The sequence below is a fragment of the Hyaena hyaena genome, unplaced genomic scaffold, assembly GCF_003009895.1.
Source record: "Hyaena hyaena isolate Hyena2069 unplaced genomic scaffold, ASM300989v1 scaffold_1095, whole genome shotgun sequence".
Lineage (NCBI taxonomy): Eukaryota > Metazoa > Chordata > Mammalia > Carnivora > Hyaenidae > Hyaena > Hyaena hyaena.
The window spans coordinates 122,407-145,059 of record NW_024081729.1 but is presented as its reverse complement, the minus strand read 5'-3'; the positions used below and the strand labels follow the sequence as shown (position 1 = coordinate 145,059).

General features: G+C 36.3%; 1 protein-coding gene across 2 annotated transcripts; it reads right to left on the bottom strand.

The window, feature by feature from the left end:
* Positions 1-4,090: 4,090 nt before the first annotated feature.
* On the bottom strand, positions 4,091-22,102 carry LOC120224046 (PEST proteolytic signal containing nuclear protein). 2 transcript variants are annotated; one of them, XM_039222274.1, is made up of 5 exons: positions 22,018-22,102; positions 15,494-15,708; positions 12,348-12,422; positions 6,580-6,635; positions 4,091-5,890 (listed from the first exon to the last, which is right to left on the bottom strand). In XM_039222274.1, the coding sequence occupies exons 1-5, from the start codon at positions 22,079-22,081 to the stop codon at positions 5,764-5,766; spliced, it is 537 nt and encodes a 178-aa protein (XP_039078205.1). In that variant the 5' UTR covers positions 22,082-22,102; the 3' UTR covers positions 4,091-5,763. The 2 variants fall into 2 exon arrangements, with proteins under 2 accessions (XP_039078205.1, XP_039078206.1); XM_039222275.1 differs by lacking the exon at positions 22,018-22,102 and adding an exon at positions 15,732-15,825 and having other exon boundaries at positions 15,494-15,656.
* Between the last annotated feature and the right edge of the window lie 551 nt (positions 22,103-22,653).

Here is a 22,653-nt window from a genome sequence, read left to right as displayed (position 1 = left end):
ATCACTTTTTTTTTTTTTTTAAAGTAATCTCTCCACCCAACTTGGGACTCTATCTCCCAACCCTGAGATCAGTCACATGCACTTCTGAGCCAGCCAGGCACCCCACCACACCAAATGTGTATCTTTTTACAATGGAGTTGAAAAATTGTAAGTGAAACCATTCATGAATTTGGGACCATCTGTATTAGTTTTCCCTTGCTGATATATGCTGAAAAAGCCTGTGACAAAATTCAACGCCCATTCCTGACTAAAGCACTTAATAGGAATTGGTGGATATTTTTAACATGAGAAAATGTTTATCTTAATCCTAAAGTCAGTATCTTATTTAATGGTAAAACACTGGAGACATTTCTACTGAGACCAGAATAAGCAGGGGTGCCCATTATTTCTCTTATTCAATACTGTACTAGGAGTATTAAGCAATGCTGTTAGACAAGAAAAATGAAGTACAGGCACAAAAATTGGTAAAGAAGTAAAACCAACTCTATTTGCAGGTGATATGATTGCACACCTGAAAAATCCTAGAGAAACAATGATAAAACTCAAAAGAATTCAGTAAGATAGCAAGATACAGAATTAACATACAGAAATTGCCTTCATATCCTAAAACGATCAGCACAATGGTAGAGAAAACCCCATTTCTGTAACAATAAAGAAGATTAAATACTTAGGACTAAGCTTCCAAAAAATATGAGAAAAAATTTAAAACACCCCTGAAAGACACAAAAGCAGAGGGCTCTCAATTATGATGGCCTATTATCATAAAGACAGCAGTTAAATGAAATTAGATCCTGATCTCACAAATGCACAAGAATATAATCCAAATTGTCAGGAATCTACTTAAATTAAAAAATGAAATACAAGCACACGAAAAACATGGGTAAATTAATCTCTAACCTCAGTATGGAGAAAGGCTTTATAAATACTAACATAAAATTGAGAGGCAGTAAGAGATTAAAGAAGTTTACTACATAAAAAATGGAAGCTTTTTGCACTGGAAAAAACCATCATAATCAAAGACAAAAGACAATTAACTGGGAAAACTATAACATCTCAAAGATAAAGAGTTAGCATATAAAGAATTCTTAAAATCTGAGAAAGGACCAAAAACTCATAGTAAAATGGGAATGACATGAAGAATATTCATAAAGATATTCAGGTGGTCCTTAAATACACAAAAAGATATTCTACCTCATTCATAGCTAGAGATGCAAACTACAACTAATCTGAAATACCATTTTTTACCTATCAGATTTGGCAAAAATTAAAAAGCATGATGTAAACATCCTGTTGGCAAGGCTGTGAAAAGAGGCACTCCCATACATTCCTGGTGGGAAAACAAACTGGTACAAGCCTTTTGGAGGAGAATTTGGCAATATCTAATAAAAGTACATATGCACTTATTATTTTGTCCCAGCAATCCTATTTCTGGGAATTTAGCTGAAGGAAGATACATCGCAACAATATGAAAATACACGTGCACAAGGTTATTCAATTATAGCACTGTAAATGGGAAAATACTGGAAAGGACCTAAATGCCCATATAGATTAAATGCATAAACTATAGTATATTCACACAATGGAATAGAAGAGTAATTGCATAAACTGTAGTATATTCACACTATATAGTTATTAAAAATGTTTTTGGAGCAAGATCTCCATGAACTGGTAGTTTCCAGGGTATACTACAAAGTAGAAAAAAACCACCAAACTATAAAAGAGTTAACTAAAACATGCTACATTTCATGTAAGAAAAAAAGGGAAATAATATCCACTCAGCTATTTATTCAAAAGAGGCAGAGGAAGAATATTACAGAAACCAGAGATAGATTACACATAGGGAATAGGTGCAAGCAGGACAGAAAGGCTAGGAGAAAGAGAAGATAGAAAGGATAGGGAGGTTGGACATGTTTTACATACAAAAAAAAAAACATATTAACAAAGGAATGCGTAGCATTCACTATGAAATACAAACAAAACCAACTATTTGCATTACAAATCAGTAAAATAACCATACTGAAAGGGGAAGCAAAGAAAAGAATTAACCCACATTACTTTGTAAAACAGTATTTTGTTATGCACTAGAAGAGTAAAAAAAGGGAAATATACACAAATACTACACTGTTAGTAGGCTGTTTTTCATTGGTAGATAGACGAACTAGTAATTCTGAAAGTATCTTACATGTATTCTAGAAATTAAGCAAATAAAAGAAATGAACACATTACAGATAGATTTCCTACTGTTGGATAAAAGTTCCAAAAACAGAAAGACTACAATGAACACTGTGGTATTGGTCTGGTACTAAAAGAATCACTATGAATTAATGGATATACACACAGACACACGGTATACACATACATATAATACAGATCTAGAAATAGATATACACATAGATCTAGAAATAGATGTATATATTACATTTTCTAGCTCCGTTAAGCAGGCTAGAAGCAATAATAGCTCAGTACTGATGACTACATCTAGTGCTGACTTTGGTTTCTAAACACCATTGTTTCATAGAAGGAACTATGGATACTTAGAAAAATCAGTTTCCAGGGCTGGAGAAGAGAAAAGACAAGATGAGTCCAGTCTATCTTTTGTTAGCAGAAATTAAGGAATATTAAAAGTTGGACACATAAAAAGACATGAGGGTCAACTGGAAAGAGTTCCCATGGGCAAATCTGGGACATTCTGAGTAACAAAGTAAATAATGGTAGGAATGGGTTGTAACCTATAGAATAATGTTAGGATACACAGGCCCATTATCAATAAAATAAATAATGAATGGAGGGTAAAACCTTCCTCATAACAGAGTTTCAACTACTAAAAGTAGAAGGAATGATGGAAACAGAAAATCATCATTGGGCCAATACTACGCTAACAACTTTTTCAGGAAAGAAACATGGGAGAAAAAGAACCATGAATGCCTGCCAATAGAAATAGGGTACTTACACAGTCCCAAGAATTTCTCCATAAGATACTAATTAGAAAGAAAAAATAGTAATCTGACAGGGGAGAAATCTGACAGACACCAGCTTAACCAAATGATGAAAATTAATATTACTAGCCAGGGGACAAATTAACATCATGCACTTTCTGCTACACTGAGGACACGGCAGTTCTGTGCTATTCTTGCCAGAAATGCATACACTGAACTTAATCATGAGGAAACAGGAGGCAAAGCCCAGTTGAGAATCTTTTACAAATAACTGGCCTACACTTTTTAATCAGGTCATGAAAGACAAACACTGAAGAAGTGTCTCAGATTAAAGGAGCTAGAGAGACAGAGGACAACTGAACAATGTGTGATAAGGAAGTGGATCTTTGATGAGAGACATTAGTGGAGCAAATAGTGAAATGTGAAAAAGGTCTGTAGAACAATAGTAAAAGGTGATATATTAAAGTAATGTAATAGTTAATTCCGATTTTGACAAATGTCCTGTAGTTACTGAAGATGTTAACATTTGGAGAACATGGAAATATCTTATAATATATTCACAATGTTTTCAAAGTCTGAGGTTTTTTCAAAATGAAGTTTAAAATTCAAAAGTCCCTTCACTTAAAAGTAACTTGGACAACCCCTCCAAACTAAATCAAACTAACCTTGATTATTAGAGTTAGGGAACAACATTTGAAACTCAGCCTTTATTTGTAATTATTCAAATTAGAATAAATCTTAATTCTAAAATGGAGTTCATTTTTTTATTTACTAAGACCTGACCTATTGGGAAGCATTATTATAAACATTCAGAAAACATATTATATGGAGCTAATGGATGACAGACACCAGTATACCTTCTAACACTTAGGGATTTTCAAAGATATGGTTTGGCAGGATTTTCTATACCACAGACAGACAATACTTTGGCAGTGGAGAGGGAGGATTTTGATTAAGTCTTTTCCAACCCCAGATATTATGATGCTATAGAACGATGTGCTAAGTTAGGTAGACTCCAATAATTTTTAAATCTCCCATTACTTTGGCCAACAATCTGGAAAAGAGCAACAATCATAACATCTGTCTCTTCTTTTATGTTAAACAAAAACAAAAAAACCAGCAACAATTAAGCAGAATAGAAAATAAGAACACTATTGAGTTTGACAAATTTATTGGTATTTTAGTAAAGACATTCATCTCAGTCGTTTCTCTCCCATCTTGACCTTAGGTTAATATTTGAGTCAAGAGAAGAATATGTAGGAGAGGGATGTTATTTTAACATAAACAGTAAAATGGACAAGAGTGGAAAGTTTGCCTACATTAAAGCAAGTTAAATTCATGTATCTTGATATAATTAAATCATGTAAGAACTAATAGTTCTATATACATTTTCATTGTTTTACTTGGGGCTTACTCTAAACTTAAATGCAAATGAACAAGTGTTAGAAATATATACAGGCTGCTTCTCCGGAGTTATTACCTATTAAAAGAGCTTGGCGAGTAGTTCCCACCAATAAACTAGTCTGAAGCTGCCTCCAAATTAAACATTGCAGGAGTTCTCAAGGAATTATACTGTATGTTCGTTCTTTTATCTGTGACTATGCTTTTAAAGATGTGTTTAACTATCACATTAAAAAAGAATTCATATACAAAAATTTAAAAAAAACCTACAATACACAGATCTAACAACATATATGTGGTCAAAGATTCCATAAAATATGTTTAAAGATGCATTTTCTTTTTATCTTCAGTACCTAAAATGTGCTTTTGAGAGGCCATTAGTTAATATGTATACTTTCAAATAAACCATAGTACTGTCCTAAAATAAGAATTCTTGTATTAAGTTCAAATCAAATTTGCTTTTACAAGTTAGTAACTTAAATTAAGCTTTAACAAAGTTACAGAAAGTGCATCTTTCTCATTTTCATCTTCATACAATGTTGTCTTTTGGTGTTTCTATCTTTTAAAAAATAAAAACAGCCACATATTTAAGTATTATGTACATTTAAATTTTTGGTGGTGGTTTGTATTTTAAAAGAAACAGCTTCCTTATGATTTGCCTCAAGATCGGGTGGAAATACTTGCAGCAACTAGCTAATAACAAAAACCAAGAGAAGCACATTCAAAATACTGATTTACTTTGGTAGCAAATGGTCTTTGAAGACTAATGACGGTAGACAAGACCCGTTAAGATGAAGTAGGCTATTTCAAATACTCAACAATTTACATAAAATTAAAAAAAAAAATTTTTTTAAGAGCTAAGCATCTGTACCAACTGATAGTAATGCAATACCTAGTTTTTGATGACTTGAAACAAAACAAATGCCCAATAAGGGAAAAAAAAAGCTATATTTTAATTTTACCTAATGTACTTTCAGTCAATAGTCCAGTAACATTTTCCTCCCAACATAATACTCCCTCTCTATAAGGCTGTTCCTGGGAGCCAGACACTTTAGTGTAATAAGGGAGTTAAGAGTAATTGCTTGCAGTTTAAATAGACAATAACTTTTTGCGTCCCTCTTAATGTGCTAATAATTGTGTCTAAAAAAATATGCAATTCTTAGAAAGGTACCATTTCTGATTTTTTTATTATCTGTAACCTTTGGAAACTAATCACATGAAACTACAAAATTAGCAAATGTCTTGAAATCTGTATATAAAACATAAATTACCTCTAATTTCAAACTCTCATTTATTAGTGTACCACTCAATCTTTAAAAAAAAAAAAAAAGCGGCTCCAAAGATAGTCTTATACCATTCTTTAAAAAAGGAAACTGTTCCTTTTAACTTTACACCCACCCCACACCCCAATTTCAAAACACATCATTTAATTGTCTTGGTCATGGACATTTCCAAGATGAGATTTTATATTTCGCTCCCATAGCTTCTGGTTATCAGAAAAACCATGCTTTCCTTTATTGAAGGAGTTTGGTCCTGCTGATGTTGGTGTATCCCTGTGTTAAAAGACAGGAAATTTATTTTAAAAGTTATATAAAGCCTTTCAAAACAGGTATGTTTAGTACGTATTATGAACATAGGCTGAACATCAAAATCCCTACACAATTTTTAAAGAGTAGCCTTTCTATAAGACCCATTCCTAAAATTTCAGATTCAGTAAGTCTGAGGAGGGACCAAGTAAATCTGCAGTTTTAACAAATATGTAAGGTGATTCTGACACAGAGCTAAAGGTGGCAACCATCACAGTTTTTAAAACTGTTGCTTGAAACCCATTAATAGGGTCATAAAATCAATTGACGGCCTGCCATCAGCATCCATAAAAAAATGAAATCAAAGAAAACATGAAGATGTATAACACATAGAAAGGTTCAGTGCCATTGCAGACTTGTGTTTTATTTATTTCAATTCTGTTTTACATGTTTTACACACACACACACACACACACACACACACACACACACACACACACTCAAACAAACAAACTGGGTGTTTAGACAGGGTTCTGCAGTAAGTCAGTCTACAGTCTTACTCTGGGTCCCGGTATGAAAGGAAGGTACTCCTTTTCTCTTACCAGGAGGGAAAATAAGATCACTGACAGCTCACAGAATTGTTTTGCCCAAATATGCAAGAAAAGTCTTGAATGCTAAAAGATCATTCTCTACAATTTTTATAAAAAAGTATATACCTTCCAATATTCTTCATCCTCATCTTTGCTTCTGGAGGCATTTCCTCTGGTTCACTCTAGAAGGGAAAAAAAGGGCAGAAATGACCCATTACAGGTTTATTAAAATTCACGTACTAATAATGCTAAATTTTGTAACTAAGCCTTTTAGCATTTTCAATATTGTAAATCTTCGTAAAAGGAGAAAATTATATATCATAACTAAATTTTAAAAAGATACACACAGATCTTCAAGTGTACTGATTTTTTTGAAAGAAAAAAACCTGGTAAAAACTTGGTATTCCAGACCCAAAACCATTTGTTTAATATTGCTACACATACATATTGTGCCAAATTCTTTAATATGCACTATCTTTAGAGGCTTCTGGGTGGCTGAGTCAGTTAAGCATCTGACTTTGGCTCCGGTTGTGATCTCGTGGTTCAAGAGTTCAAGGCTCACATAGGGCTCTTCTGTGCTAACAGCTCAGAGCCTGGAGCCTGGAGCCTGCTTTGTATTGTGTCTCCCTCTCTCTCTGCCCTACCCCTGCTTCTGCTCTATCATTGCTTCTCCAAAATGAATACATGTTAAAAAAATTTTTTTTAATTAATAGACACTATCTTTTTTTTTTTTTTTTTTGAGAGAGAGAGACAGGGAGAGAGAAAGACAGAGCATGAGTGGGGAAGAGGCAGAGAGAGACAGAGACACAGAATCTGAAGCAGGCTCCAGGCTCTGAGCTGTCAGCACAGAGCCCACTACAGATCCTGTCTCTCTCTCTCTGCACCTCCCCTGCTCACTTTCTCTCAAAAATAAACATTAAAATAAAGTAAAACCCTAACCACATCCTAAAACAAAACAAACAAAAACCCTCAAAACAAATAAACCCTAACAAATCCCATCATCACTTGCATTTAATTAATTTGAGAGAGAGAGAGAAAACTCACAAGTAGGGCAGAGGGGCAGAGAGGAAATCTCAAGCAGGCTCCACATTCAGCTTGGAGCCCAACACCCTGGGATTAGGACCTGAGCCGAAATCAAGAGTTGGCTGCTCAGGGCACCTGGCTGGCTCAGTCGGTTGAGCGGCTGGCTTCTGTTCAGGTCACGATCTCACTGCGAGTCTGAGCCCCATACTGGGCTCAGTGCGGACAGCTCAGAGCCTGGAGCCTACTTTGGATTCTGTGTCTCCCTCTCTCTGCCCCTCCCCCGCTTGTGTGCCAGCTTGTGCGCCTGCTCTGTCTCTCTCTCAAAAATAAACATTTAAAAATTTAAAAAACAAAAAACAAAATACAATGGGCTGCTGGACTGAGCATTGCACTTTAAAGGTGAGGTAAACAAGGTTAGTTTGTCCAAAGCCACAAAGCTAATAAATAGCAAAAGACACAAAACTAATAAATAGCAAAAGAGTTGGACGCCAAAGCAAAGAATCTTTGTTAACTTTATGGTGTTGCTCCTTCTAAAAATGTCTCCTTTACTATAAAGGTATCTTGAAAGTTCATTCATTAGTACTTTTCCATACTTACAGAGATGTTGAAAAGATACAGGATAAGTGAAATTCTTTTTTTTTTTTTTAAGTTTATTTATTTTGAGAGAGCGAGCATACGCAAGCAAGTAGGTAAGGGGCAGAGAGAGAGATAGAATACTAAGCAGGCTCTGCACTGTCAGTATGGAGTCTGATGCAGGGCTTGAACTCACAAACCATGAGATCATGACCTGAACCAAAGTCAGAGGCTTAATTGACTGAGCCACCCAGGGGCCCCATTAAATTCCTTTTAAATCTGTTTTTATGTATAAATGTTGCTGCTGAGGTAAATTTTTTTTTTTTTAAAGTAGGCTCCAAGTCCAACATGAGCTTGAACTCACAACCCAGAGATGAAGAGTCACATGTATGTCCTATTGAGTGAGCCAGCCAGGCACCTTCAAATATTCTTTCTCAAAAGAGTGTTTTCAAGATCTAGCCTAAAGGGGTTTCTACTGGTCAAATCTGGAACAAACTGAGCATTGTAGCTTACTGAATAAAGAATCAATGAGCCTAGGAGCCCCTGGGGGCTCAGTCGGTTAAGCATCTGACTTCAGCTCAGGTCATGATCTCATGGTTCATGGGTTCGAGCCCCACATCAGACTGTGTGATGCAGCGCGGAGCTTGGAGCCTGCTTTGATTCTGTTTCTCCCTCTCTCTCTCTCTGCCCCTCCTTTACTTGTGCTCTGTCTCTCTCAAAACTAAATAATAAACATTGAAAAAATTAAAAAAAAATCAATGAGCCTACACTTACATAAGTAAGAGGAAGAGACAATAAATATACAAGAGATAAAAGAATGAGAAAAAACATTTGGCAAACATCATTTAATTGATTCTGGTAGGAATTCCTCAAAAGATGTTAAAATTCATGAGAATGTTTGTTTCTATTATTACTATTTTCTTAAATGTTTACTTTTGAGAGAAGAAGAAAGTGAGAAGGGGAGGGGCACGGAGAGCAGAGAGCCTGTTTCAGGGCTCAAACTCACAAATCGTGAGATCATGACCTGAGCTGAAGTCAGATATTTAACTGACAGAGCCCCCCAGGTGCCCTGTATTTTTTTTTAAATTACAGATTTTATTTTTAAGTAATCTCTACACCCAACTTGGGGCTCGAATTTAAACCCCAAAATCAAGAGTTGCATGCTCTACTGACTGAGCCAGCCAGATGCTCCCCATATAATCTTTAATTACAGAAGGTAAAACAATAATTTGAAAAGCAGAAAGGTGCCTCAGTGGCTCAGTTGGTTAAGCAACCAACTTTGGCTCAGGTGGTGATCTTGTGGTTCATGAGTTCAAGGCCCCTTCCCTTCTCATACTCTCTGTGTCTCTTTCTAAAGTAAATAATAAAACATTAAAAAATCTAAAAATAATAATATTCCTTATTTTCTGTCATCTCTAACATTCTTGAGAGAGAGATTAGGTAGCTTTTTGGTATGTACAGAATGTATGAGGGAAGGATATTATACAAAAAAGAGAACAACATGTGTAAAAAGGCTGGAAATAGTAAGCACCTACATAATAGTAATGGCTTATTTTGAATGCCTAACAATTTGGATCTTTTTTCATATAATTTTATTTTATCCTCCATATATTCTTGTAAATAGTTTGATGCAGTTATTTCTGTTTTGCAAATGGAGAAATTAACAAGTTAATGATGGAAAAGGATATTAATTTTAACTTGTCTCTTAGATAAAAGAATGTATGTATCTAAAGTCATCTGGTTTTTTTCTTCAGAACATAGTTAAGTAACATGGAATATATATTATCTGGACCTAAAATATATTTGACAAAGAGGACATCCATTTAATTATTTTTCAAATTTAAAAATATATTTTTAGTTATCTCTTTAGTCTCCTTCAATTTGGAAAATTCCTTGGTATTTGTTTCATGACATTAACATTTTTGAAGAGTCCAGGCCAGTTATTTTGTAAAATTTTCCTTTGTTTGAATTTGTGGGATGTTTCCTTATGATTAGATTCACATTACTTACTTTGGCAGGACTATCGAAGAAATAATACCAGGTTCTTAATGCATTATATCAGGGTGCACATGTCAGTATGTCTCATTACTCACAGTGTTAACTTTAATCTTTTGGTTTAAGTGATGTCTGCCAGATTTCTCTGCTTTTCAAGGATTTTTTTTTTAAATGTTTATTTATCTTTGAGAGAAAGACAGTGTGAGCAGAGGAGGGGCAGGGAGAGAGGGAGACACAGAATCCGAAGTAGGCTCCAGGCTCTGAGCTGTCAGAATAGAGCCCAATGTGGGGCTCAAACTCACAAACCATGACATCATGCCTTGAGCCGAAGTCGGATGCTTAACCGACTAGTGCCCCAGAAAACATAGAAATGTTGATACTTTTCAAACTTTTTTTGAGGGGATGAATGAAATACTTTTTTCCTCAATAAAAACTTACTTGGGTGTTCAAGTATCAAACAAATTAAAGAATAGCTACAAGTGAAAAAGGGGCAGGAGACCAGAGCCCTGCTTGTCAGGCATCACCTATGACCACAGCAGCTCCTGAGACATTTCCACAGAATCCTACAACTCTGACAAGTAGTTTAAAAATACATGATTTAGGGGCACCTGGGTGGCTCAGTTGGTTAAGCGTCTGACTTCAGCCAGATCATGACCTCTGGTTCATGAGTTCGAGCCCCATGTCGGGCTCTGTGCTGACAGCTCAGAGCCTGGAGCCTGCTTCAGATTCTGTGTCTCCCTCTCTCTTTGCTCTTCCCTCACTTGCTTGCTCTCTCTCTCTCTAAAAATGAATAAATATTTAAAAAAATGATTTCAGAGCGCCTGGGCGGCTCAGTCGGTTAAGCATCCAACTTCGGCTCACGTCATGATCTCATGGTTCATGAGTTCGAGCCCCGTGTCGGGTTGTATGCTGACAGCTCAGAGCCTGGAGCTTGTTTCAGATTCTGTCTCCCTCTCTCTCAGCCCCTCCTCAGCTCATGCTCTGTCTCAAAAATAAACAACAACAAAAAAGATTTAAACTGAGCCTTCATTTTACAACTGAAAAACTAAGGCTCCAAAAAGGTAAAGTGACTTATTTCACAGGCTTTAACTAGACAAGACAGGAAAAGAATCCAGGTCTTCCCATTGCCAGTTCAGTGCTGGCATCTAGTTACTTAGCCTCTCTTCTTTCCCTGAATTTCTGTATCATTTCATGTCTTCAGATACTTCTGACTTTTATGTAGTACTATTTTATGCCCTATGAGGCTGAGTTCCTGGAGGGGTGTGTCTGAATTATCGTTGCAATCTCCTTATGCCTAGCATATAGAAATTGCTCAAATGTGTACAATAAGTTAAGTGCGAAGAATTCAATGACAACCACAGTAATGCTTTACCTATTGATCTGGCTCCAATCACCACGTATTTATCCTTGCCCAAACTTCTCTACAGAAATCTCCAGTCCAGACAAATACAGCTGCTAGTATTTACTACTTGTCTTACCTTATAAAAGTATTCTTTGGTCAAAACCCTGCCTAATGTTTTAGTATCTAACTCTTATATATATTCTTTTATATTCTTCTCTTTTATATTCTTCCCAATCATTACAGACCACAGTGTGCTCCTCTGAATACGTAATTCTTATCCATATTGTTTTTGGGAGCAATTACTCATGTACTCTGTTAACAGTTAATTGTTACACAATGGGGTCACATCTTAAGAGGGGGTTAGGTTCTAAAGTCAGAAACCAAAGAAAGAAATCAGTCAAAATGATGCTTAAAATTCCATACGTTATTCATAAGCACAAGAAGAGGGAAGCTGTGAGAGACATGAAGAAGCTAAGACCGTCTAAGAGAATAGCAGATAAGCAACTCATGCTCACTCTGGAACACATGCTTGATGTATATAACTTCTAGCAGGAGCACTATTAGCTATTTCCTCATGGGAGAAAGCACTATAGCTGCCTTTTGTAAGTTGAATGCATGATGTCTGATTATTGAAGACTCCAACTATAAAATAATTAAAGCCAGCAGCATTAAATTTGTCTTTTCTTAGATCTTACATATTTTCTAGCACATATATATATGTATTATTATTTGTAATAAGCATTTGTTGATTTGATTCTTGAGTTCACTGCCCCCAAAGGCAGTTATATTTTAAATAATCCTACAACCACATAAATATAAATATCCAGATTTTGCAGGCATCACAAAAAAACTATTCAGAATTACAAAGAAAATTCACTAGTACCATTAATACAACCTATAATCTGCCACTAACTTCATTAAATAACTAGTTAAAGTAAAATAAAACCAGGTATCGACTTACATCTTCATCTTCATTAAAAGCTGCTGCTACTGACAGGGTTTTTGGAGCAAGAGTTGGAACAGTTTCTTTAGGCTTCTGAAGAAGAAACACATTAAGAAGTATCACATACTGTTTACACAGGATGTTTAATGATACAAATAATTTATCTTCAAAGATTCAATTTTACGTTTTCATAGAAACATAGTAAGAAACTCAGAACAAACTTTAAAGAAATTTTCTCCTTTTAAAAATGTGGTTATAAAAAAAATATTAAAAAAAAATGTGGTTATAATATGGGTAGCTTTAACTTTATAAATTATATGTCCATTTGTTTTCATCCTGTAAAAGATTTTCTAGTCAGGATCTGTAATTTAGTATCATTTAGCTAAGGAACACCTGGGAAAGGTAAAGGAAAATAATTGGTACTATTTTCCCAAAGTAGCAAAGAATGAACTGCAATGTGACTTGAGAACATAAAAGACACCGAGGCTCCTCTCCCTACTAGCTAGCTTTCTGACCTGTAATCTGTACATATGCTTCTCTTCCATCTAACCTAAGTTTTTAGGTAAAGTGCCCTCACTATCCTCAAACTCTAACCATCCATCTGGTCTTTAACCCACTGCAATCAGGTTTCCTCCCTCATTCTCCCATGGCTCCTCACTCACCTAGAATCAGGTGACCTTGAGGTTTTGTAGGGTTACCAATGACTGGTATGCTGCTTTTGACTCTAATCACCAGCTACTTTTTGACAACACTACTACCTTGACTTCTCTGACACTGCTTTTTATAGGCTATTCTAATTCTCTGACATTTTGTTCTTTGTTTCCTTCTGTTCCTCCCTTAACTAACAGATACCCAAGATTCTGTCCTTAGTGACCTTTCCTTCTCTGTACTTCCCTAGTCAACTCCATTCACTCCATTAGTTTTAAATACCAAATCCTAAATGTCTACCCCCAAATAGGATGTCACATGCCTACTGGACAGCTCTACTTAGAGCTCCCATGGGTACTTTAGTTTGACAGTGTTCTAAGTACCCAAGCCAGAAAACCTTTTCCTCAACTTGCACTCTATCATAAAATCCTGTTAGTTAAATATTTAATAGACTTACATCTCCCTCTGCCTTCCCATCAGCTACCATGCTACCGACACCTAAGGCTCCTTACCATTCCTTGCCTAAAAACTACTGTTAGAAATACCACCTCTCTACTTTCAATTTTTTTTCCTTCTAATCCTCTATAATGGTACCAAAGTGATATTTCTAAAATGCACATCTGTTTAAGGGTTAAATTTCCTTACAACAGTTCCATAGCTCCACTAGAACTTAAAGAATAAAACCAAACTATACAAGTCCTTAATGATTTGGTTCTATGGTCTCATTTAGGGGGCTTTCCATCCCTACATTTGAATACCAATTTCCAACTACAAACATTTTCCTGAATGCACCATGTGGCTTCACATCTAAACTACTTTTGAATGAAATTCTTTTTATCTGAAATGCCCTTTGCCTCCTGTCTATACAGTTAAAACCAACTCAAGCATCACTTCACCAGTGAAATCTCTGATCTGAAACAAAATGAACCATACTTTCTTTCTATAACACAAACACTTTGTATTAATAATGCTTGCTTTTGAAGGAATAAAAACCATTAATTTGGAGATTATGCATAGAGACTCTAGAAATACCCTTCACTCTTTTGAAAGACGTCAAGTATCTGATGTTGTACATACACTTACGACAGAAGTTAAATATCTGCTGATCAACTATCTTTTCATATCATATAATAAAAGCAATAGTTTCAACTATTTTTTGTATCTTACATCTCACTTCCCTAAGACGACTGTTTTTATACTACAGTTTATTTTATGAAAACAGGTTTTTGTTTTCCAAAGATTAAAAAGTGTTACTGAGTAGGCTTTTTCAAACAAAACCCTCCCTTCTAAAATGATCAGCAATTACTAAATCATGTCAATGATTTAGAAAAAGTAGGGATTTGCATATCTAATTTAGGGGTGTGCTGAACCACAGCAGAATCTATTAACAAGGGAAACATCTATATTGAAGTGTTTGAGTATACATATTGAATGACTATCAAAAAAACCCACAAATATTTATGCAGTTAGGTCTATGCAACTTTATAAAAAAACATATTAAACAAAAAGAAATCAGCTCAAATAGGAAAAATAGTCATGAAGTAATGAAGTTATAAGCAGAATGCCTTTTGTTCAGAATACATTTTTTAAAGAAAGGAATTAAAAAAACAAACAGGAAAAAGGCAAAACAACATAGGGTAGGAGTGTAATTCAAACACATTGACTCTAGTAGGTACCTGATCCATATCATAATTTTTAAGATCTTGGAATAAACACCATACACAAAAATATGTGCACCTGGCAAATAAGCATTAAGTTTCACAGGACATGAATAAACAACTCAAAAGCAGTAATCCCAGTAATTTCAGGATCATTCTCCTTATGCAAGAATGTAACTATTTTCTAAAGCCAACAGTAATACACTGTTTAAGTAACACTTTTTTCCGAAAGATCTATGTGGTCGAAGCATATGAAATTGTCACTTTTGTAGGTCAAAATTAGTCAAATATCAAAACTTCATAATAAGTTTCAATCTAATATTTCAAAACTCTCTAGATACTCCATGGTTAATAATTATTAATTCAAGGTTTATATTTAAAACAAGGCATCAAAAGTTGATCTGTCATAGGATATATACAGCTCAACATCCATTTGTAGCTCCAAACTAAAATGATCAGGAAGCTCTTCAATAGCTCACTAGTATTGATTTCCAGGAATATTATTTTTAATTAATGGAATTCAAAGATAAGGAAAAAAACTGAAATTCTTTCTGAAATTATTTTTCAGAGGTTTTACCCAACTTTACTCACTTCTAAGCTGTTACTTTATAAATCATATATTCCCTATAATAGTTGCTCTTCATATTCCAAACTGTTTTGAAAAAGTTTTACTGTGTTACAATTTTCCCATACTGTTCTTGAATACAGAGCTAATAACTTCTTAAATACTTTAATATGTAAGTTCATGCACCAAAGTACCTTTTAACACTCAATTTACCATAACCCCATAAAAGCAGCATGCCAAAACAAATTCTGAAGATCCACTATGCACATCATATAGACAAAATAACAACTCACACTTGATCCAAGTTTGATGGATATGGCTGAGGCTTTCTTTGTCGTCTGACTACCTATGGCAAATCCAAACTTGGAGATCTTTGTAGGCTTTGTTGGGAGGTCTGCAGCTTCTTCTTCAGCTGATCGCTTCTCAGCGCTGCGACTGGAACTTTCCCCTCCATTACTGGAAGAAACAGTCTTAGTTTTCACAGGTTTTTCTGCTTCTTCTTCAGGTCCTGGTGAAGTCGAAACAACTTACCAAGATGAGCTATTTTTACTGAGCAGACTGATGGGAGCAGCAACCTCAAAAAGCATCGTTATAAAGAAGATACCTCTGCAGGTGTCACCTACTGACCCAACAGTCTCTTCCACTGTGTGTTAGAGTGCACAGCAGGAACTGAGATTGTGTGGCAGAAGAGGCTCCCATGAATTAACTAGCATAAAATACAGAGCAATTTAAAATTATAAGCGTAGAGTTCGTATAAGGCCCTTCAATTAAACACTTCTATAGAAGTTTAATAACCTAATTATTTGTAGAATTTTGCTTTTTAGAAATTAGGGCCTGTAAGTTCTACATAAAATTAGTTTGTGAAGATTAGTCACATCACAGGAAAATGCATTTAATTAATAAATTCTAACATTCTTCAATTATGTACTACTAGTTATACAAAGTACCTAGCTATGAATGGCCCATTATTACCAGAGCTATAGAGTTAATACAGCCTGTAGTAATTTTCTTCAGTGATGTGTGCCTCATGTACCTCTCACACAATTTTTAGAGTTGAAAAGGAAACTCAAGGAAGACTTCAAGTCACCCCCTCTTATGTAATTTAATTCTACTTTGAAAGCTTGGTTATCATCTGTTTTAACAATCATACTTAGGTTCATACACTACTTTTTCTAATGAAAAAAAGATGAGCTACTATTTGAAAGATTACAATTTCAAATAGTAGAAGCCATACATATGTAGATTAGGAATGCAAGATGGCTTTTGATAATTTGGCTTGAGTTTCTATTAATCAATAAGTTTGTATCTTGAGTATCTTTGGTCCTTTGCACAAGAAGTCTACTTAAGAACATACTAGATGATATGTCTTCCAAGACAGAAATTTGGTTGATTATTAAAAATTTTATTTTCTTGCCCCAATTCACCCTATAGAATGTTTTCTGCTACACTAGATGGTTTATGAAGACAAGATGCTCTAAGCAATAGACCTGACAACTGTTAAGAAAACAGGACATTTGGCTAGAATGGGGGAAAGTGGGAAATCAAACACAAATAAATGGACAAGTAACATTAAAAAATCCAGACTATATATCTTAATCCATATATTTCGGGAATGATGAGGTCTCTAATAAGCACTTTGAACAGAACATTTGATTTTGTTTATAGGAAAGATAACAGGAACTCTTTATTCCCTTTGGACAGGTGTGAAAGTTATAATAACAATGTAGAGGAGGAATTAAGCAGGATTAGGTTTTGGGATTTCCCCAGGAGACAAAGATAGGAAGGTGCCATTCACTTATTCATTTAAGTTGCTGGAGGTGCCATTCACTTATTTAGATAGGAAATTACAAAAGCACCTGAAGAATGTTAAAAACAGTATTTGATAGTTGACATACAGAAATCAATTTAGAATTTCTTAAAAATAAGACAGTATTATGCCAACATTAGTTTGTAACTAAAAGCAACGTTCTAAATTTCATTCTGCATTCTGTTTATAGTTTTGATCAGCATGAATTATACTGTAGAACCCAACAGTAATAACTATTTCTTCGTGAATGATAGCTAAAATTGAAAACTCAGTCTCTACGCATGGGAATATATATGAACATATAGAAAATAAACTGGGTTTACAAAAAGAAACTATATATACTAGGGCACAAGTTTTGTGTAAACACAAACTCTAAAAAAACATCAAAACAAATAGCATAAAGAACATTTAGTCTTGACTCAAGTATATAGAACTCTGCTTTTGTACTCTGACCCAAGAGCTATACATAATTACTCAGGATTTCCAATTCTCTAAAAAACCTATCTTTTCATGGGGCACCTGGGGGCTTAGTCGATTAAGCATCTGACTTCGGCTCAGGTTATCTCACGGTTTGTGGGTTCGAACCCTGCGTCGGGCTCTGTGCTGACAGCTAGTTCAGAGCCTGGAGCCTGCTTCTGATTCTGTGTCTCCCTCTCTCTCTGACCCTCCCCTGCTCACACTGTCTGTTGCTTTCCAAAAAAACCCAAAAAACCAAAAAACAACAAAAAACATTTTTAAAAAACTATCTTTTCTTAATTTTAGGTCTCCTTTTAGCCAGAAAATTCTGGAAAAAAGAATCTAGAAAAACGATAGCATAAATATGAAACAAAGTGAAAAACATAAATCTTACTATAATATTAATACCATTAAGTGTGATAACTGGCTGAACTCATATGTGATAATATATGAAACACAATACTATCTGTCCAAACCCATGATGCTATAGGGAAGATTTCTATAGACACTGCTGTAGAAAACGTAACATAAACAGGAGAGGTGGGAAAATTACAATTAATTAAGTAAACCAATTGGCAGCAACTCTATTTTATTTACATCTGCCCTCTTGTCACCTTAAGAGGCAAACACTTAAGACCACCCACATTTCTGGTCTACACTGAAGATGAAACATACTATGCCTAGTAGGTCATTTCTAAACACGACTGATTCCAGATCCAGCAATTATTTTTGGACATAGTTAATTACTGCTTGGCCTCGCTCTTCTTTTTTTTTTTTTTAAACAACTGTACTCAACAGCTTTAGAAAACATCCACTCTTCAGCAAAGGGATGGGGAAAAGGGAGGGAAGGAGAGTAGGTATACTGTTAGCACTCATTACTTAGCCTTAAATGGTTCAATGTATCACATGGATTGGAGCTGCTATTTTTTTCTCTTTAGGTAATCTATCAATTATGTAGTAAAATACACAAAACATTTAGGAAATAAAGCAAATGGAAACAGCAATGAAAACAGAAAAATGTGGGGCGCCTGGGTTGCTCAGTCGGTTAAGCGTCTGACTTTGGCTCAGGTCATGATCTCATGGCTTGTGGGTTTGGGCCCCGCGTCGGGCTCTGTGCTGAGAGCTAGTTCAGAGTCTGGAACCTGCTTCGGATTCTGTGTCTCCCTCTCTCTCTGACTCTCCCCTGTTCACGCTCTCTCTCTCTCTCAGAAATAAATAAAACATTAAAAAAAAAAACACACAGAAAAATGTGACAGACAAATCTGTTATCAACGTGACTGTTATTACAGTTTCTAAAAATCTATAGTTCATTAGAAGAGAAAATTTATTTCAACCTAATGTGAGCTTTAAAATATACCATTAAATATCAACACTAATTTCTAGGTCCATTAAAGTGTTTTTCTTTAAATAAAACGTGCTACACTTTAGCATGGGGGTTAATCAAGAACTCTTGTTTTCAATTTATTTAATGAGATCTCTGTATTTTGCCAAGTGAAAAATTTTTTAGATGACCATGGTTTAGCAATGTGAAAATTTTAGAAATATGACTTATGTTTTCGTTATTTAATAGGAATTTGAAATTTTCTTTATTTCTTATTCACTGAATCTCACTACACATCCCTCATTAAAAATAATTCAAGGCTGGAGCTTTTAGATTCTGAGGGAGAAGCAAGAGTCATCTGTCAGAATATCCATACTACAGAGAATGTGACTTTTACTTATTTTTTAAAGCTATTTAAAAAAATGTTTATTTTTGAGAGAGAGCAAGACAGGGAAAGAGGAGAGAGTGCAAGGGAGGGACAGAGAGAAGCTAGAGGATCACTGACAGTAGAAAGACCAATGTGGGGTTCCAACTCAAGAACCCCAAGATCATGACTCTGAGCCGAAGTAGGACACTTAAATGACTGAGCCACCCAGGTGCCCCTATTTATTTTTTTAAGTTTATTTATCTTGAGAGAGTGAGCACACGCGTGTGCAAGTGAGAGCTGGGGTCAGAAAAAATTCCAAGCAGGCTCCGCACCATCAGTGCAGTCCCAAACTCACAAACTGTGCAAAATTATAACCTGAGCAGAAATAAGGAATTTGATGCTTCTGAGCCACCCAGGCCCCCAGTAACTTAAATTTTAAAGAACATGTGACTAGTTTAAAAATAAGAAAATCACAAATCAATTTATAGCAAAATATAAATGCATAAAATTATATAAAATATTAGATTCTTTATAGAGGAATATTTTAATAAAAATGATTTTTATCTAGTTTGTATTCATTCTGAGCAAAGTATGTAGATTAATGTGAAATCAAATTACACATGGTACTAGTATATTTTTTTATTTCCATTGGATAGTTGGAAAGGTGGGCCTTGGAGGACAAAGTTACCTTATTTTGAAAAAAAATTAGCTAATAAATTTTAAGTCCATAAGGGTTTATTTTTCATGTTCCATTTGTATTTTGGTAGCTTCTTCAACTGAAAAAACGGCACACAGCTACCTCCCCAAAATGACTGACAAGCAGTGTAAATGAGAACAAATTCAAGAGCCTCCTAGTGGCTGGCATAATAAATGCCAATTTCATTCAGGTAGTTCTTAGATAACCTGAAACAGTATGAGCGGGCCATGATTATGATATGGACAGCTTTTCAAAAATTTCTATTTCAAGGAGCTACAAAAATTTAGCCAAAGGAGGAAAAAAATCTGCCCAAAGCCTTATCTACCCCCTTCTTTAAGGTAAGAGCAAGATCAAGTAAGCAGCTTCTCTTACTGACATAAATTCATTCAGAACTACTTATAGGAAAATACACTTCCAACTTACTGGACTGTTCAATAGGTACTAAAAATCAGAATATTCTCTAGGTAAGACCCTAATATAAGCTTGATATTGTTTCAAAACAGTGACTACTTGCCACAAAATTAGCAATTCAGCAATATCCACAGTGTTAATGTTTTAGCTATAAGTGCTCTGTACTAATTCATTAAAAATATTTGACATTCAAAAATGGTTTATATGCAACAGCACTATTTTCTTGTAAAGGCAAGCAAATCCAAGGCAAATTATGACGCAGTTATTAAGGGATATTATTCTAAATCACCAAGAAGGATACCATAATAATTGTTTATATCAATCACCCAAGATAACTTTATAGCACCACCACACACAGAAAAATATGCTAAAATAGAAACATCAATATTCATACTACAGAGCTAATTATCTCTAACTGAAAGGGTGGTGGATAAATTACACGGTGGAGTTATGTTGACACTTAAAGTACATTTTGGCAACACATTAAACACATCTCCCATATTCAAGACACTTAAAAAGCTATTTTACAAAAATAAAAGATAATCTAAAAGCCAGGTAAAATTCTTTCGGTTACAGATCTTTGTTTATCCTCAGACTACTAATTTTTTAATGTAATTTTACTCAATAATTTCCAAGCCAATTTTTGAGAAGAAAAAAAAATCCCTAACAAGGTAGTACTAGATGGTTTAAACTGATGTTTAATTAAGTTTTTGTTCCCAGGGCAATTCGTATTAAACATCGTGTTAGTAAGGTCCTAGTAACTGCTTTCATATGCTATTAATCTGTATTTTCTCTAAATACTTTCTGTATTTTCTCTAACTTGAGTAAGTTAGAATCTGAGAGTAATATTTAAAACGTTCTGAAGACATTATGATCACCTCGCACGTGTTAAGTTACTTGCCTTGTTACGACAAAGCGGGGTGAGCGGGCGCCTGTAAAGAGGTTTCTTTCCCTTCGTGCACAAGGCCCAAATTTATAGGAGTGGAGGACACAGAATGAAGACAAGTGTAACCCGAATTCACATCGTAACAAAATACAGGAAAAGTCACACTACCCTATTAAGCCACCTAAGTATCGGTCAGCAGTTAGCTGGCAAGAACCTAATTCAGAAAAAGCAGACACTTAAAGGCAACCAAACCCTAACCCTAGGCTCCGCAGCTTAAACCAGCCGACAGGCAAAGGTATTCTTTCCCTCCATCTCCTCGACCCAACCCGTTACAGGGTCGGTATTCGGCTTGAAAATCAAAGAGAAAAGGCCGGGGTCGTACACCACTTCAGCCAAAAGGCAGAAGCAAACTAACTCCTAGGTGTAACCTGGGAGGCCAGCACCGTTGGAAACTCGGCCTGTGGCCAGTTCCTGCGGCCACTGCTCGGTGACTCGTACTGTGTGTGTGCGCGTGTTTTGTGTGATGTGCGTCTCCGGTGTGGCGGTAGCGGCTCCTGCACTGCCGCTCCTGGTCCCACCCCGAGTTCGATCCCCCTTTCTGATACCCATCTCCCTTCTCCTCGGAAGCAGGGCCTCCGCTGGGGCCAGCAGGTGACCAACAGTGGCCGGCTCTCCCCCGGCAAGGAGGCGATGTGGGCCAAGATCCCAGCGGGCCGCGCCGGGCGTGCCCGGGTCTCGTCTGGGCCCAGCACCTGGCCGGGTGAGCGCCAAATCCGCCCATTCTCGTCCCCATCCCACTCCCCCCACCCGGGGGAGCTCAAAGAAAAGCCCAGAGCATCCCACGCAGCCCGCGACGCTGGGGTTGTGTTCACCTCCGGCGGCTCCAGCTCGCTGCGGCTTCTCAGGCTTCTCCTCTCCCGCCTTCCCGTCCGCCATTTTCCCCGCCGCGGCCTCCCCTGCAGCCACGCCAAGGACGTCATGGCCCCGCCCAGCAACCATTGAGTTTCGGAGCCGGCCTGCGAGGCAGCAGCCTAGAGCGGCCCTGGAAAGTAAAAAGATGCCCTTTTGGAAACGGAAGTGGATGTGACGGCATCCACGAGCCACTTCTGAAGGAAGGGTGAGGGAGTAGGTTGTGTTGTGTCTGTGGAGTTCTGGTTAGCGGCTTGTCTAGAGGTTGTTTGGATTTTTATGGCCCAGAAAGTGAGGGACCACTCCGGAAACATTGGTGGAGTTTTGTGTAAGGTTTTTGCAGACTAGGGTGTGGCTACAGCTGAAGCGATCAGGCTTTATTCATTAGACCACGGTGCTGGACCACCTGTGCTTTATTTCAAAAAAATAAAAGGGAGGGCCGTGGGGGATGCGTGGCTGGCTCAGAAGAACCTGCTACTCTTGATCTCCGGGTTGTGAGTTTGAGCACCAAGTTGAGGTTAAAAATAAGTAAAACTTTTTAAAGGTTGGCGGGGGTGGGGGGTGGGGGTGGTGCATTAAAAAAAAAAAAATCAACGTTT

Coding starts and splice junctions, on each gene's coding strand:
- LOC120224046 (XM_039222274.1), bottom strand. CDS start 22,081: ATGGCGGACGGGAAGGCGGGAGAGGAGAAGCCTGAGAAGCCGCAGCGA. Junction 6,636..12,347: donor CTTTTAATGAAGATGAAGAT/GTAAGTCGATAC, acceptor TTTCCCTTCTAG/AGTGAACCAGAGGAAATGCC. Junction 5,891..6,579: donor AGGATGAAGAATATTGGAAG/GTATATACTTTT, acceptor CTTTTAACACAG/GGATACACCAACATCAGCAG.